General features: G+C 42.4%; 1 protein-coding gene across 4 annotated transcripts in view; it reads left to right on the top strand.

Moving 5' to 3' along the window:
• Positions 1-12,713, top strand: part of CHL1 (cell adhesion molecule L1 like) — a 220,886-nt gene that overhangs the window by 123,830 nt on the left and 84,343 nt on the right. For all 4 annotated transcript variants that reach the window (XM_077925023.1, XM_077925024.1, XM_077925025.1 and 1 more), the window contains 3 exons: positions 2,358-2,539; positions 5,819-5,924; positions 8,662-8,852. In XM_077925023.1, coding sequence (XP_077781149.1) covers positions 2,449-2,539; positions 5,819-5,924; positions 8,662-8,852 — 388 coding nt within the window. In that variant the 5' untranslated portion in view covers positions 2,358-2,448. The remainder of the gene's footprint in view (positions 1-2,357; positions 2,540-5,818; positions 5,925-8,661; positions 8,853-12,713) is intronic.

Here is a 12,713-nt window from a genome sequence, read left to right as displayed (position 1 = left end):
GGCCCAGACAGACACCAGCTGCTAATGAGGGGACTGCTTGGCCATTCCCTGTGCTGCCTGGTTACTGCAGCTGACTGTGACTCTATAGCGGGCATATGGAGCCCTGTGGCCCTCTAAATTTGTTGGACTCCAGTTCCCATCCCCCCTGACCATTAGCTATGCTGGTTGTTGCTGGTGGGATGGAGTTCAACAGCATCGGGAGGTTCACAATTTCCTCATTCCTGATGTATAGATCCGTAATAACTTGCCCAAGCCTATCTAATAAGCACAATGTCTGGAAGATGGTGTACATTCAGGTCCAAAAAATATGTGCATATGCTTATACTGTGATCTAGTTTGAATCTGCTCTGGTTCAAATCCCATCTCATTTTCAGCTTTGATTTTTACCGTAGGGAGAGGGGTGGTGGGAGGGAGCCTCTGAATATGAAATTCCATCAAAGCCCCACTCATTTAATTCTGGCATTGAGTCAAAAAACTGCTGAGATCTCCATAATTTCTACCCAGTTATAAACCAATGGCCTGTAACACCCTCCCAATAATTGCTGGTCAGCCAGCTGTTTCTTGCTGTCTCTCTGGGGCTTTATAAGTGTCACTTTCTGGCTGCCTGCCTTCTTCCTCTGAATGATAAAAGCAAAAAGGTAAGTCTGCTTCTCTCTAGTTCAAATTGTGCTCCAGAAAAAAATTCTGCTGGGATAAATGGGCACCAAACCTTCCATTAGGATGGCCGCTGACTGCCAGGCCAAGACTTCTCTTTCCTTATCTTGGGGTATTTTTCTCCTAACAGCACTTTTGGCTTTTAAATGCCGATCGTATTTTATTATTGTTTCGTAACATTTGTACTCTGCTTTTCTTCCAAGGATCACAGGGTAGTTAATGGCTTCTTGCCTGCTCTCGTCTTATCCTTACAACAAACCTCTAAAGTAGGTTAGGGGGAGACTGAGTGAGTTTATGGGTGAACTTCATGACCGAGGCAAATTTTACTGGGGCAAGTGTGACACCCATAGAAAAAACCTACTGTCAAGTAATGATTCTTTCTTACAGCGTTGAATATTTAGCAGAGACACCAACAAAAAGCCACAGTATCCCCCCACCCCACCCTCGTAAGCCTGCATTTTATTTTGAAACCTTTTTGAAAGGTTTAGCAAGAGATGTTAAACAGGAATGGTTGGCCGGGGAGGTGCACTACTGCACACCTGGCCTCCTGAAAGCAGCAGGTAGTCATAAAGAGAGCCAGTGTGGTGTAGTGGTTAAGAGCGGTGGACTCGTAATCTGGTGAACCGGGTTCGCTTCCTCGCTCTTCCACATGCAGCTGCTGGGTGACCTTGGGCTAGTCACACTTCTCTGAAGTCTCTCAGCCTCACTCACCTCACAGAGTGTTTGTTTTGGGGGAGGAAGGGAAAGGAGATTGTTAGCCACTTTGAGACTCCTTAGGGTAGTGATAAAGTGGGATATCAAATCCAAACTCCTTCATCATCATCATCATGGTCACTTAGGTGGAGGGAGGAGGTGGCTAGGAGGTTGGAGTTGTGCAGCCACATTGGCAGTAATGCCGGATTGGCTTCCCTCTCTGCCACCCACTCCTGCTCTTAAAGGGTTATTGGAGTTTTGACATTTGCTTCCTCTGTTGGCAGCAAGTTTGATGTTTTGGCTTTTTGCTGCCTTGCCCTTATTATGGGGCACATAATAAGGTCTGAAAGCACATGGGGTCTGAAGGCACCTTGCTGAAGTTAAGCAAGTCTGGGTGCTGGTCTGGTCAGTGGCTGGATGGGAGACATGCTTTGGGTTCCACGGTGGAAGAAATTGGGATACAATTGTAGGAAGTATTCATAGTCATTGATATATCTATATCTGGAGTCGTATTGTGGGTGAGTGTAGGGGACCCAGAGCTTCTTAATACAGTGGTTTCAACAACCAAATGAGGCAAACTTTCCTGCCTGAGCAGCACGACTGAAAGATGTTGAAAATATGAGTTATGAAAAATCTTATTTATGATTCCTATGTTCTTCTTTAGATTCTTTGTAATTGCTTACCAAATTGCATTTAATTGAGAGAAAAAATGAATGGAAACTATTACAAATGAGGCAAAAAAATTAGCCACTTTTTCATGTATGCAAGCAAAAAAAAAAAGTAATTAGATTTCTGTGGTGTAATTGATTTTGTTAAGCCCCCCCCCCCCCCCCCCCCCCGCTTTCTGAATGTGGGATCAGAAGTGGAGGGAGAATAAATTAGAATGTGTATGTTACTATGATTTATGTTTCAGCTTATAAATCTTGACTATTTCTTCATTTTCCTAACAAAATTAGAGCTGATGCCTTGAATTTATTTATGTGGCTTTCCCTCTGTGCTGCCATTTTCAGGCTTCGCTCTCCAGGAGTGTTTTAAACGGAACAAGAGGAGAACTGCAAGGCACTTTTCAATCTGTTTGGACTCCCTGTTTACAGAAGAGAGATGGAGATGCCATCAAACACAAAAGGGGCCGCTGTGTGCCTGCTTCTCTTTGTATTAAGTTTGGCAGCGGCCATTGAAATCCCTCTTTCTGGTAAGTTGTAGCTATTTACTGAATGTTCTCCTGCAGGAGAACAGATTAAATCGTCCAAATGTGCTGTTTCCATTTTGAGCTTTGTTATGCTCCAGTGTGGCCTCTGGGGAATTTGTATGCGATAGAAATGCAAGTTTTGATTTCTTCTCTCGATTGGTTCATGCAGTGCAGTAAACAGGTGCAAACAGCTCATTGTTGGTTGCAGTGGTCACTTATGCAGCACCAGAAGAATAAGAGGGCAAAGGAGCGCACAGATTTGCAATATTCATATGTGTGGATGCAGCTTTAGAAGTAATTGCTGTAATTTAAATAGAAATACAAAGCATTTCACCCTAGTGAGATTGCCCAGGTGGCTTGTGGGCCTGCTGTTGAGGTGCTATATGTGATGGACAACTATGAAGACATTTCTTCATGCAGTGCAGAGTTAAACTATGGAACTTGTTCCCACAGGGGACAACGCTGGCCACTAATTTGAATGGCTTTAAAAGAGGGTTAGACAGATTCATGGAGGACTAGACTATCATCAGTGACTAGGTTCTACCATCTCTGTCAGAGGCATTATGCATCTGAATATCATTTGCTAGGAATCTCAGGCGGGGATTCCTGTTGTGCTTATGGCCACTGTGAGAACGTTATGCTGAACAAGATGGGTCATTGGCCGATCCAGCAAACTCTTCCTATATTCTTAAGAACCCGCTTACAATTGGCTTGGCATGCCAGTGAAACATAGAACCCAAGGTGGCTATATCAGTGCCAAACATTAATTATATAACCCAGTGGTTGAAAATTCACCCCAGAAAATATTGCCAAATAACTAAATAAATTTATGCACGTTTTGGTCTTGGGAATCTCTCTGGGGCTTCTTATGCCACCTCCACTTTGCAAAGATAAGGGTTTTTACTGTTTGAGGAGATGAGCAACAAGAACAGAGGTGTGGGGAGAGGAGAGTTTTGAGACCCTTTTCAGTGTGTAGCTGGATGGGCTCAAACAGGCTCCATTTTTTAGTGTTTGATCTTGTGAGTTTCCATGTTCTTTACATTTTTGAACCCTCTCAGTTCAAGTATTCTCCTCATCACTATGAATGAGACTGTCAGTGCCCAATAGTGGAGCATTCCAAGATCCCCTTAAGACAGTAATCGGTGATGAGTTGGTAGAGTAGATCTCAGGGTAAGAACTTCAAACCAAAATTTAGGAGGTGAATTGCGAGAAAGAACTCTTTCTGCAGTTTACCGTGTTTTGTTGATGCCTCATAATGTCCACCACCATACCATGCAGCTCTCATCTGTTTCTACCCACAATGCACCTGCACACTGTGACCCAATTATGTACATATGTGGCCAAATTAACCCAATCAATGTACTGCAACCTGAGCAACCAACCAACCAACCAACCAACCAACCAGAGAAGGCAAAACAAACCACACCCCTTGGCTAATCAGGCAAAAGCAATCCTCTTGGATTCTCACTGGGACCACCTAACCCTACCCTGCTACACGTGAGGCGGGCTGGCAGGTTTCTGTCTTCCAAACCACTGCTAAAGGGAGGCATGCATGCTTTCATTTAATGCTGCAATATACTTCTCCATCCATGGGGTCCTTGCTAGCAAACACCTCATATCAGCCTCATGCCTCATCTTAAAAGAGTGGTGGTAAAGCTCATAGGTTGTGGAGTACTTTTTAATTTTGATACACAATGCCATAACTAGATAAGAGTGAGCACTTGCAATCTACTTTGAACATGAAAAGACTGAGATTAGGAAAGTGAACCACATTTTAATAGAAAACAGATTTAGCAATTTTTTTTTTTTTAAAAAATGGATTAATTCCTTTGGTCTCCATTCACTAAGAGAATGAATTATTTCTTCAGATCATATTCAAATTCCTTGATAAATCACATAATTGGAATTCTGGTCTACCTGTTCCCAGACTATTTGACTTTTCTCTGACCCTACATTTCCATTTGATTCTTAATTTCTGTTAATGAAGCTTTTCATGGTTTTAATAAACATGAATTATATTTGGCTATATTTGGCGGCGTTTGAGATGTAGAAGACGAGATACCATATGGTGCAGCAAGATACCACATTTCATGTGAGCACCGAGTTTTCTGGTTCACTGGGCTTAAAGAGTTTCTAGCCAGTACCCTAATAGTCATTCCTGTAATTTATAACGGAGTGGTAATTCTATTATGGTCAATTACTCTTCAGGGCCCAATTTCCATTTTTATAGTTTGGTTATGTGGAGATTCACAACACTTTAATTTCTTCAGGATTAAAAAAATGTAAATGCATGAAATAGAGGATTTGCATAGTAGTAAAGCCCAGTCATCCTACCATGGAGAGTGGGTGGTCCTGAATGATGATGCCAATGGTAACTGAGGTTGTTTATGTCGGTATCTTGAGCAGCACATGGACTTTGGTTGGGTAACAACTTCTTTTCTTTAACTATTAATTTGAATCCAATCCTGGCATTATTTGTAGGGTTTTTATTTTAAAAAAAGGGGGGAAGGTGAATTACATTTAATGTGCACACAATATAAGAATGCAAGAGCAGAAATAAGAAAAGAAATAAGAAAAGAAATTTACAACCTCTGTAACAATGGGAATAATGGTTTCCTGCTACCCAAAGTCTATTATCCTTGAGTCATTTGTTTCTGCTGCTTTCCTTGGGGCTATATGGCAAACCCAAACAAAAGGCCTTGTATTACTCATAGGGATGTTTACAGAATTCAGTTTTGTGAATTCCAATATGAGCAAAACTGATCTACCACTTCCCAGGCCAGTGTGGAGGCTGGACCTTTGTGTTTTCATGCCTTAGTTACTTATTTCAACCTTTTATATACCGTTTAACGCTGCTTACTTATCAGGTGGCGTACAATGGAGATACAAAAGCAATACAAAAGATAAAACCAGTTGAACCATAAAATCAGGAAAACCTGCTTGAAATGCTTGGTAATTTTTCTAAGAAGTCTTTGCCACTAAATACAGTTGGGAGGGAGTTCTATAGAACTGGGCCCATGATGCCATATGCCTGAGCCCTTGGGAGATATGAGCACTGTGAGCACTGACTTCCGCAAAGGCCTCAGTGATTAGGCAGGTATATAACATATTTTCTGTCTCCCAGTGTAGATTTTGGCCCATCCTCCCCCAAAGTATCAAAATGTGTTGGAATAGAACTCTAGTTATTCATTCACCCCCAATGCAAATAAGCTATTTGCAATTTACATATGGGTTACTCTTCCGTTTTTCTTTATTTGACCACATGTCCTGGTTCTGTTTCAGTACGGCAACTCCCGACAATTACAGAGCACCCAACCGATCAAGTTGCATTTCCTTTCGATGAAGAGTTTACAATCAAGTGCGAAGCTATAGGGAACCCACATCCAAGGTAAGTGTGTTGCAAAAGCTGGTTTAGGACTGACTGTATGTGCACCCCCTGCATGCCACAGTTGGGCTGAGAGAGAACTGGCAGGCATCACTGGAGGCGAGGCAAGGTATGCTATGTGTGGTGTGGGCCAGTGTGGTGTAGTGGTTAAGAGTGGTAGTCTCGTAATCTGGTGAACCGGGTTCGCGTCCCCGCTCCTCCACATGCAGCTGCTGGGTGACCTTGGGCTAGTCACACTTCTCTGAAGTCTCTCAACCCCACTCACCTCACAGAGTGTTTGTTGGGGGGGGGGGGAGGAGAGTTAGCTGCTTTGAGATATCAACTCCAAACTCTTCTTCTTCTTCTATCATAACTTGCAGATATACGGTACTTGTTTAATTTTTTTTATTACATTTCTATATCACCCTTCATCTGAGGATCACGGGATGGTTTAAAATATAAAAACACATAAAAATACATACCATAGTAACAAACAAAAACAATAACCCACACCCACCCAAAGTTTAAAAGGCTATAGGTTATTTAATTAGCTAAAGGCCTGGGAGAAGGGGAAGGCTTTTGCATGCCACCTAAATATTTATGATGAAGGTGCCAGGTGAGCCTCCCTGGGGAGAGCATTCCACAAGCTGGGAGCAACCACAGAAAAGGCCTGTTCTCGTGTTGCTGCCCTCTGGACCTCTAATGGAGGAGGCACACCAAGAAGGCCCTCAGAGAACGACCGTTGTTACCCTGATGTGGGCCGGAAGAACTAGAAAAAGAGCTTGCTGTCACCCCTGGCCCAGCCTCTTAAATTCTCTGGTGCCTGCCCACCCTCCCTGTGCTGCAACATAGCTTCACAGCTTACACCCTTTAGGAGCCACAAATGAATATTTGGCCTGGAAATGGAATTAGACAATGTTTAGGGGATTTCTTTTTCTTTTTTGGGGAGGCCTCTCTGTACTGCACTGTGCACTGTGGGGAGTTTAGGTTGGTCACAATTTGGGCTGGAGAAAGAAGTGATAGATGAGGTAAATCTGCCTTAAGGTGAAGGCAGATTCCAGAAATTTGCCTTTCACATAAATAAACAACTGCACAGTACTCATGATCTCATAGATTAATAACTAAGGGTTAAATACCATAGTGATCAGAGATAGTGATTTTAAAACTTAAAAGCATAGCTCCACTTTTGACCCACTGGCCCTGATCCAATTCAGGCATAACAGCCTCAGCTTAATAAACACTACAGATGTCCACATGATCTCACTACTGATCTCCACTTCATATTGCAATTTGCACTAGTGAAAGATTAAATGAATGTAGTGGGAGCCTGCGGTTTGAACAAGCCATTATAAAGGCGTCAAAGCTGGTGCAGGAGAAGACGGGGAGATTACATGGGCATGACAGCATTCTTGGGTTAATAAACCATGGTTTATTAGGCCGAGATGGTTTGAATCACCCCTGAGGTTCCTATTCGGGAAAGACCTGGTGGCTAGTGCAAGTATAATGCCATGATTTACTGTGTGCACCCTTAGCAAATTATATGAAGTGTATAATAGAAATCAGAGGGTAGCAGCTGTCTACATGCCTTTTGCATAGCTTTGCCTTTTGCACGTGGGCATACACACACACACACACACACACACACACACCCTCTTTGTAGTAAGAGGTCTTATGAAAATTTCCATCAGTGCGTCTGTTTCCGCAATCTTACTAATCTCATTTATAAGCACAGTGAAATACAGTATAATGCTATGACACAGTTTGTGTGTTATGAGGATTCCAAATTCACTTATCCACAGCATAAACAGATTTCAACACACATTGTTAATAAAACTACCATAATTGCGAACAGAGATGTCACATTCTCTAGGGCAATGAATGAAAAACCTATTACTGTCCTGATCTGACTTTTTGGTGACTCACAGCTGATAAAAATACTAGCTCAGACCATTCCTGTGGAGCAATTTTCCATTTGATTTATCTTCTACCTCATCTTTTTTCATTTTATCCCATGCCTAAAAAGAGAGAGTCTAGCTTCACACACTGTCCTTCCTATTTATAGTCTGTAACTGACTTTACTGATCTTAGGATGTAGAGGTGACAATTTTATCTTAAGGATGCTTGGATTCATAGTCTAAGAAATACTGGATGCAAGAGGGTCTTTAGCAGTAGGTCACCATTTCCCCCCAATGATTTTTGAGCATGCAGCCTCCTCTAGCTTTGCATATTGAAATCCATGAAGGCACACTGTCTTGCTTATGGTGGGGGAGATTTGTGAACACTTCCAAAGAGTCTTGAAATCTTTGAAGCAATGGCCACAAGTCCCCAATGGTTTTCAAGGTAAGCAGATGAGAGTTCATCCATGTTTTCATGTTACCCTATTTTACACATACAGAACTAGTGAATCAAAGATTTTAAAAATCAATCTAGGTTCCGTCGCAACAACCAATTTTCCCATGTGCAGATTTTTTTTCCCCTTTGGAAAAGCATTCATCCATTCACCCCCCCAACTTTAACTGGTAGTGACTTTTGTGAGATATAGTTAGAAATTAAGACTACTCCTTAATTTCAGTTTATTTATAGAGAGCTGTCTTGACCCCAATTAAAGAAAAGGGGAATATCAATGTTTTAAATTATTTATTGATGATAAGATAAGATAAGATAAGATAAGATAAGATAGAACACACATTCATGCTACTGCTTAAATCTTCACCTCATGAATTGCAGCCAAGTTCTTCATTGTATACTCTTGTCATTTCAGCTTTACCTGGAGAAAGGATGGGAAGGTATTTGATCTGCAAGGTGACCCAAGGATACTTACATCAAACAATTCCGGAACATTTGTTGTTCGGAACCGTGGAAACATCTCCATTTTCCAAGGAAGGTATCGCTGCTTGGCTTCCAATGAGCTAGGAACTGCCATGTCAGACGAGATTGAACTAGTAGTTCCAGGTAAGCGTTTATTTGTGCTAATTTGATGCATATCCCAAAGAACAAAACTACAGCTTGGGCTTAATATACTTTTCACTGCGCTGTTTGTTTTTACTAATGATACGTGGAGTGATGTGGGATTCACAGGAGCACTGCTCAGGAGCGCTGAGGAGTTAAAAGCCACACTTGTTTCATTCTGGAGAAGTTACACACTTTTCTTAAGGACTCCCTATACTCTGGTTGAGCTTAGAGTGCTCTGTTCAGCTGCTTTCTCCAAGGAGTATTTGAGCGTACTTCAAATGGGACTAGGTTTACCGTCCCTGCAAGAGTCGCTTCAACAGCACAAAGCAATATTGGCGTGGCAATAAACACTAGCAAATGTGGTTTTTATTTTCTTGACCCGCTTCATTAGCCAGCTATCTAGCAAGAAAATGACAGAGGAAAATAAGACACCACCCTAGGAGGCTTATGAAGAATAACAGATGGACAATACACAATATTGTACAAGATATGTGAGAGGCCAGCTATGTTTTCATGTTCATGGTCTTTTTTTCTGGTTTCTTTGTTAGAAACACAACAGAACAACCCCATGGATATTTTGTGGATCAATGTGATTCATTAAACGTGAGAAAGTTGATTGTAAAAAAATTGACAACTGAAAGATATCAGGGACAGCTTGGTATTGTGTGACAACGCTAGTCATTGTAATCATGTCCATTGGGGAAGGGCCATAATCCAGTGGCAAAGCATCCTTGGTTTGACCCCCCAGTGTCTTCAGATAGGCTTTGGGATGTCTCCTGCTTGAAACCCTGGAGAACAGATGTCAGTCAGCATGGGCAATGTGGAGCTAAATGAACCATTGATTTGATATAAGGCAGCTTCCTATATTGTTGTGTTTACAGTAACTTGAAATTCTCAAGTAGTGTCCTTTTCTAATCCTACTGCCTGAGATCCTTTAAACTGGATCAGGAATTGGAATTGAAATCTCACTACACTCAAACTAATGTGTTCCCAACACTTAATACCTTTCCTTGTGGGTTCAAATCCTGCCTCATTCATGAACCCGCTGCATGACTTTGGGCAAATTACTGTTTTGAGTCACAGGACAAAACTGACATGTGACAGGAGTAGATATTTGAAAGTGGATCGCCACCATGCAATGCTAAAGGATGAGCAGAGACCAGTTTTTCAGCAAAAGGCAACAAGTTACTGCTTAATCCTTTATTCTGTCCACTACTGACCCCCAGGGTTCCCCTTTGTCCCTGTGATACTTTTCTGGCCTAGGAGAATTGGAAGAAAAGTAACTGGCAGGCAGAGTCACCAGAGAAGTTTTGAGGACAATTTCAGCATCTTCTCCCACCACGTCTCCACTTCCCTATCAACTTGCTGTGCAAGGTTTGGTGGCAACCCATGTTCAGAGTTGTTACTTAGAATCCCAACATCAATCTTGATTCCCCAGCTGTAGAATGGGAACAGTAATAGGCTGTGTATCAGCAATATAGTGTGCACCAAATGTTTCGGACTACATAACAGCAGAGGCTCATGGGAGTTGTAGTCCAAAACATCTTGAGGATTCTGAATTGGAAAGTTTTTCTTGGAGTCACAGATACGTTCGTCTTAACTTTAGTTATGTTCATGCTTTCAAAGGTCGAGGAAGAGGCTGAAATGACAGAGATAACTCTGTCAAAGTCAAGTTCCTTAAATCACTTCCCTTTCAGTCAATAGTAACTGATAATCAAAAATACAGGAGAATAGTTGTCCTTGACATGTTTCTAGTTCCATAGAAAGGCAAGGGGACCTGTGAATAACCCAGTGCAGCAAGAAAAGGATGTGCAGGAAGAAGCTGTTGCTGGTATAGGCAGGAGACTCACGCTGGGGTAACAGCCTTAGACTCTTAACTGTGTAAACGGTTAGATAAGTCATGTTGGAGTTTGGTAAATATATTGCAGTGGTGTGCAGAAAGAAATAGTCTTTTAAGATTGCTGGTTGGTTGGATAAAGAAAAAGTAAGATTTATTATGTAAACAAACAAAGCCCTTCTACATATAGGTTTTATTTGTGGCCAAGAAGCAGCCAAGAAGTTAACAGTAGCACATGCTAACACATACTGATTAAACATGGGGAGAAGCAGGAAGGAAGTAAAGCCTGAAAGGAAGTGATCTACATAACCAGCAAGTAGTTACTCAAAGAGTAATGTGTTACTTAAAGAGAAGGAATCAGTGAGGCAGAAGAACAGGTTGCTTTTCTGTCTATCATCACCACCACCACCACCTCCCGTTCAGGTAAAATTTTGCAAGCATTGTTGCTTTACTCTCAACAAAGCCTTAGTGAATCTCATTGTGACCTGCTTTGTGAGCATCTGTGGGTAATTAATCACTCATTACTTTTTTTGTATGTGAAATTAACATGGAACAATAATTTCCTAGCATAGAACTCAAGCGTCAGTCCCAAAACACTAAGTTGCAGAAAGTGCGGTTGATTGTATGCATGCATACATTTTCCTTCCTGTGTAACATTTGTTGTTCTCTGGGACTTGCTGACTGCCTTCAATCACACATTCTCTCTGGGGTGTAGGTTGGCAGGCATATTAATATACAGCCCATTTTAAACAGGGGGCCCTCAAGGGAACCAAGTTTTCTCGGTGGCGGAGAGTTATTTGATTTAGGTAGATGTTTAATGCGGTATTCCTTCTTTTCCTCTTGAGGTTCATTTTGTATTCTCCACATACTTTTACATAAAACCATAATGGATTATTTAAACACTGTTTGTTTTGGGCAACATTTTCAGAATAAATTTTTTAGAAAAAGGAAAAAAAGCTGAGGGGAGAAGGCACATTTCCCACCCACCCTCATCCATATTCCTTCAACCAACTTCTTACCCCCCAGGTCAGTTCGAACTGCCTCTGTACCCCATTTTAGTCTTTCCTAAATTGACTTGCTGCATCAGTCCAAAGGCAAATGCTGCAATAGACAGTACACATATAATGGACTTCATGCAGGGCTGGCCTGTCCATGAGGTTGACTGAGGTAACAGCCTCAGGCAGCAGAATCCAGGGGGCACCTCTGTGGGCATGACCCCCGCCACCAGTGGAGAAGTGATGTGAAGTAGCTGTGGCAGTTTCCAGATTCCAGTGAGATCTGGTGATAGCAATCTCATGGGACTCTCGCAAGATCTCACCAGAACCTGGAAGCCTCAGCCACAGAGCCCCAATAAGGGGGTGGCAGTGCGTAGTACATGTGCAGGGCAAAACCTTCCTGTTTGGCCTCAGGCGGCGAAATGGGCTGGGCTGTCCCGATTGCATGTCGTGGTGGTATATGGGGTTGGAGAGGAAACCTAGCTGCTGTTCCTTCTGCCTTATAGAGCAAGTGTGGGGAACCTTTGGTTTTCACAGAGAGATGAGGCAGACTCTGGCTTCGGTGGGCCTGTGGCTGCCTTGCTGGGTTTGCATAGTCCCAGGCAGAATTTGCCAGGTGTTCCTGGGCAGCAGTACTTCTTTTTCCATTCACCCTGAATGCCTCGCTTGTTCTCTTATAATGGCAATGGCGACCACCGGAGGGATACCGGAACTAAGTTCCGGTGAGTTTCAGATGAAAAAAAAAGGTCTGCTGGGTAGGAATCTCATGAGTATTGCGAGTAGCTGCCCTTCTAGAGTGTGATCTGCCACCAAACCTTGCACAACAAGTTGATAGGGAAGTGGAGATGTGGTGGGAGAAGATGCTGAAAAAAAAAGGTCTGCTGGGTAGGAATCTCATGAGTATTGCGAGTAGCTGCCCTTCTAGAGTGTGATCTGGCCTTCCAATGACATACGTATCAACAGACACTACCAAACAGAGCACCTCTTCCTTTGGGGAGAGTTCACCCTCAGGAGCCTCCCATCCACAAG

The sequence above is a fragment of the Podarcis muralis genome, chromosome 2, assembly GCF_964188315.1.
Source record: "Podarcis muralis chromosome 2, rPodMur119.hap1.1, whole genome shotgun sequence".
NCBI lineage: Eukaryota > Metazoa > Chordata > Lepidosauria > Squamata > Lacertidae > Podarcis > Podarcis muralis.
This window is presented reverse-complemented; position numbering and strand designations above follow the sequence as displayed.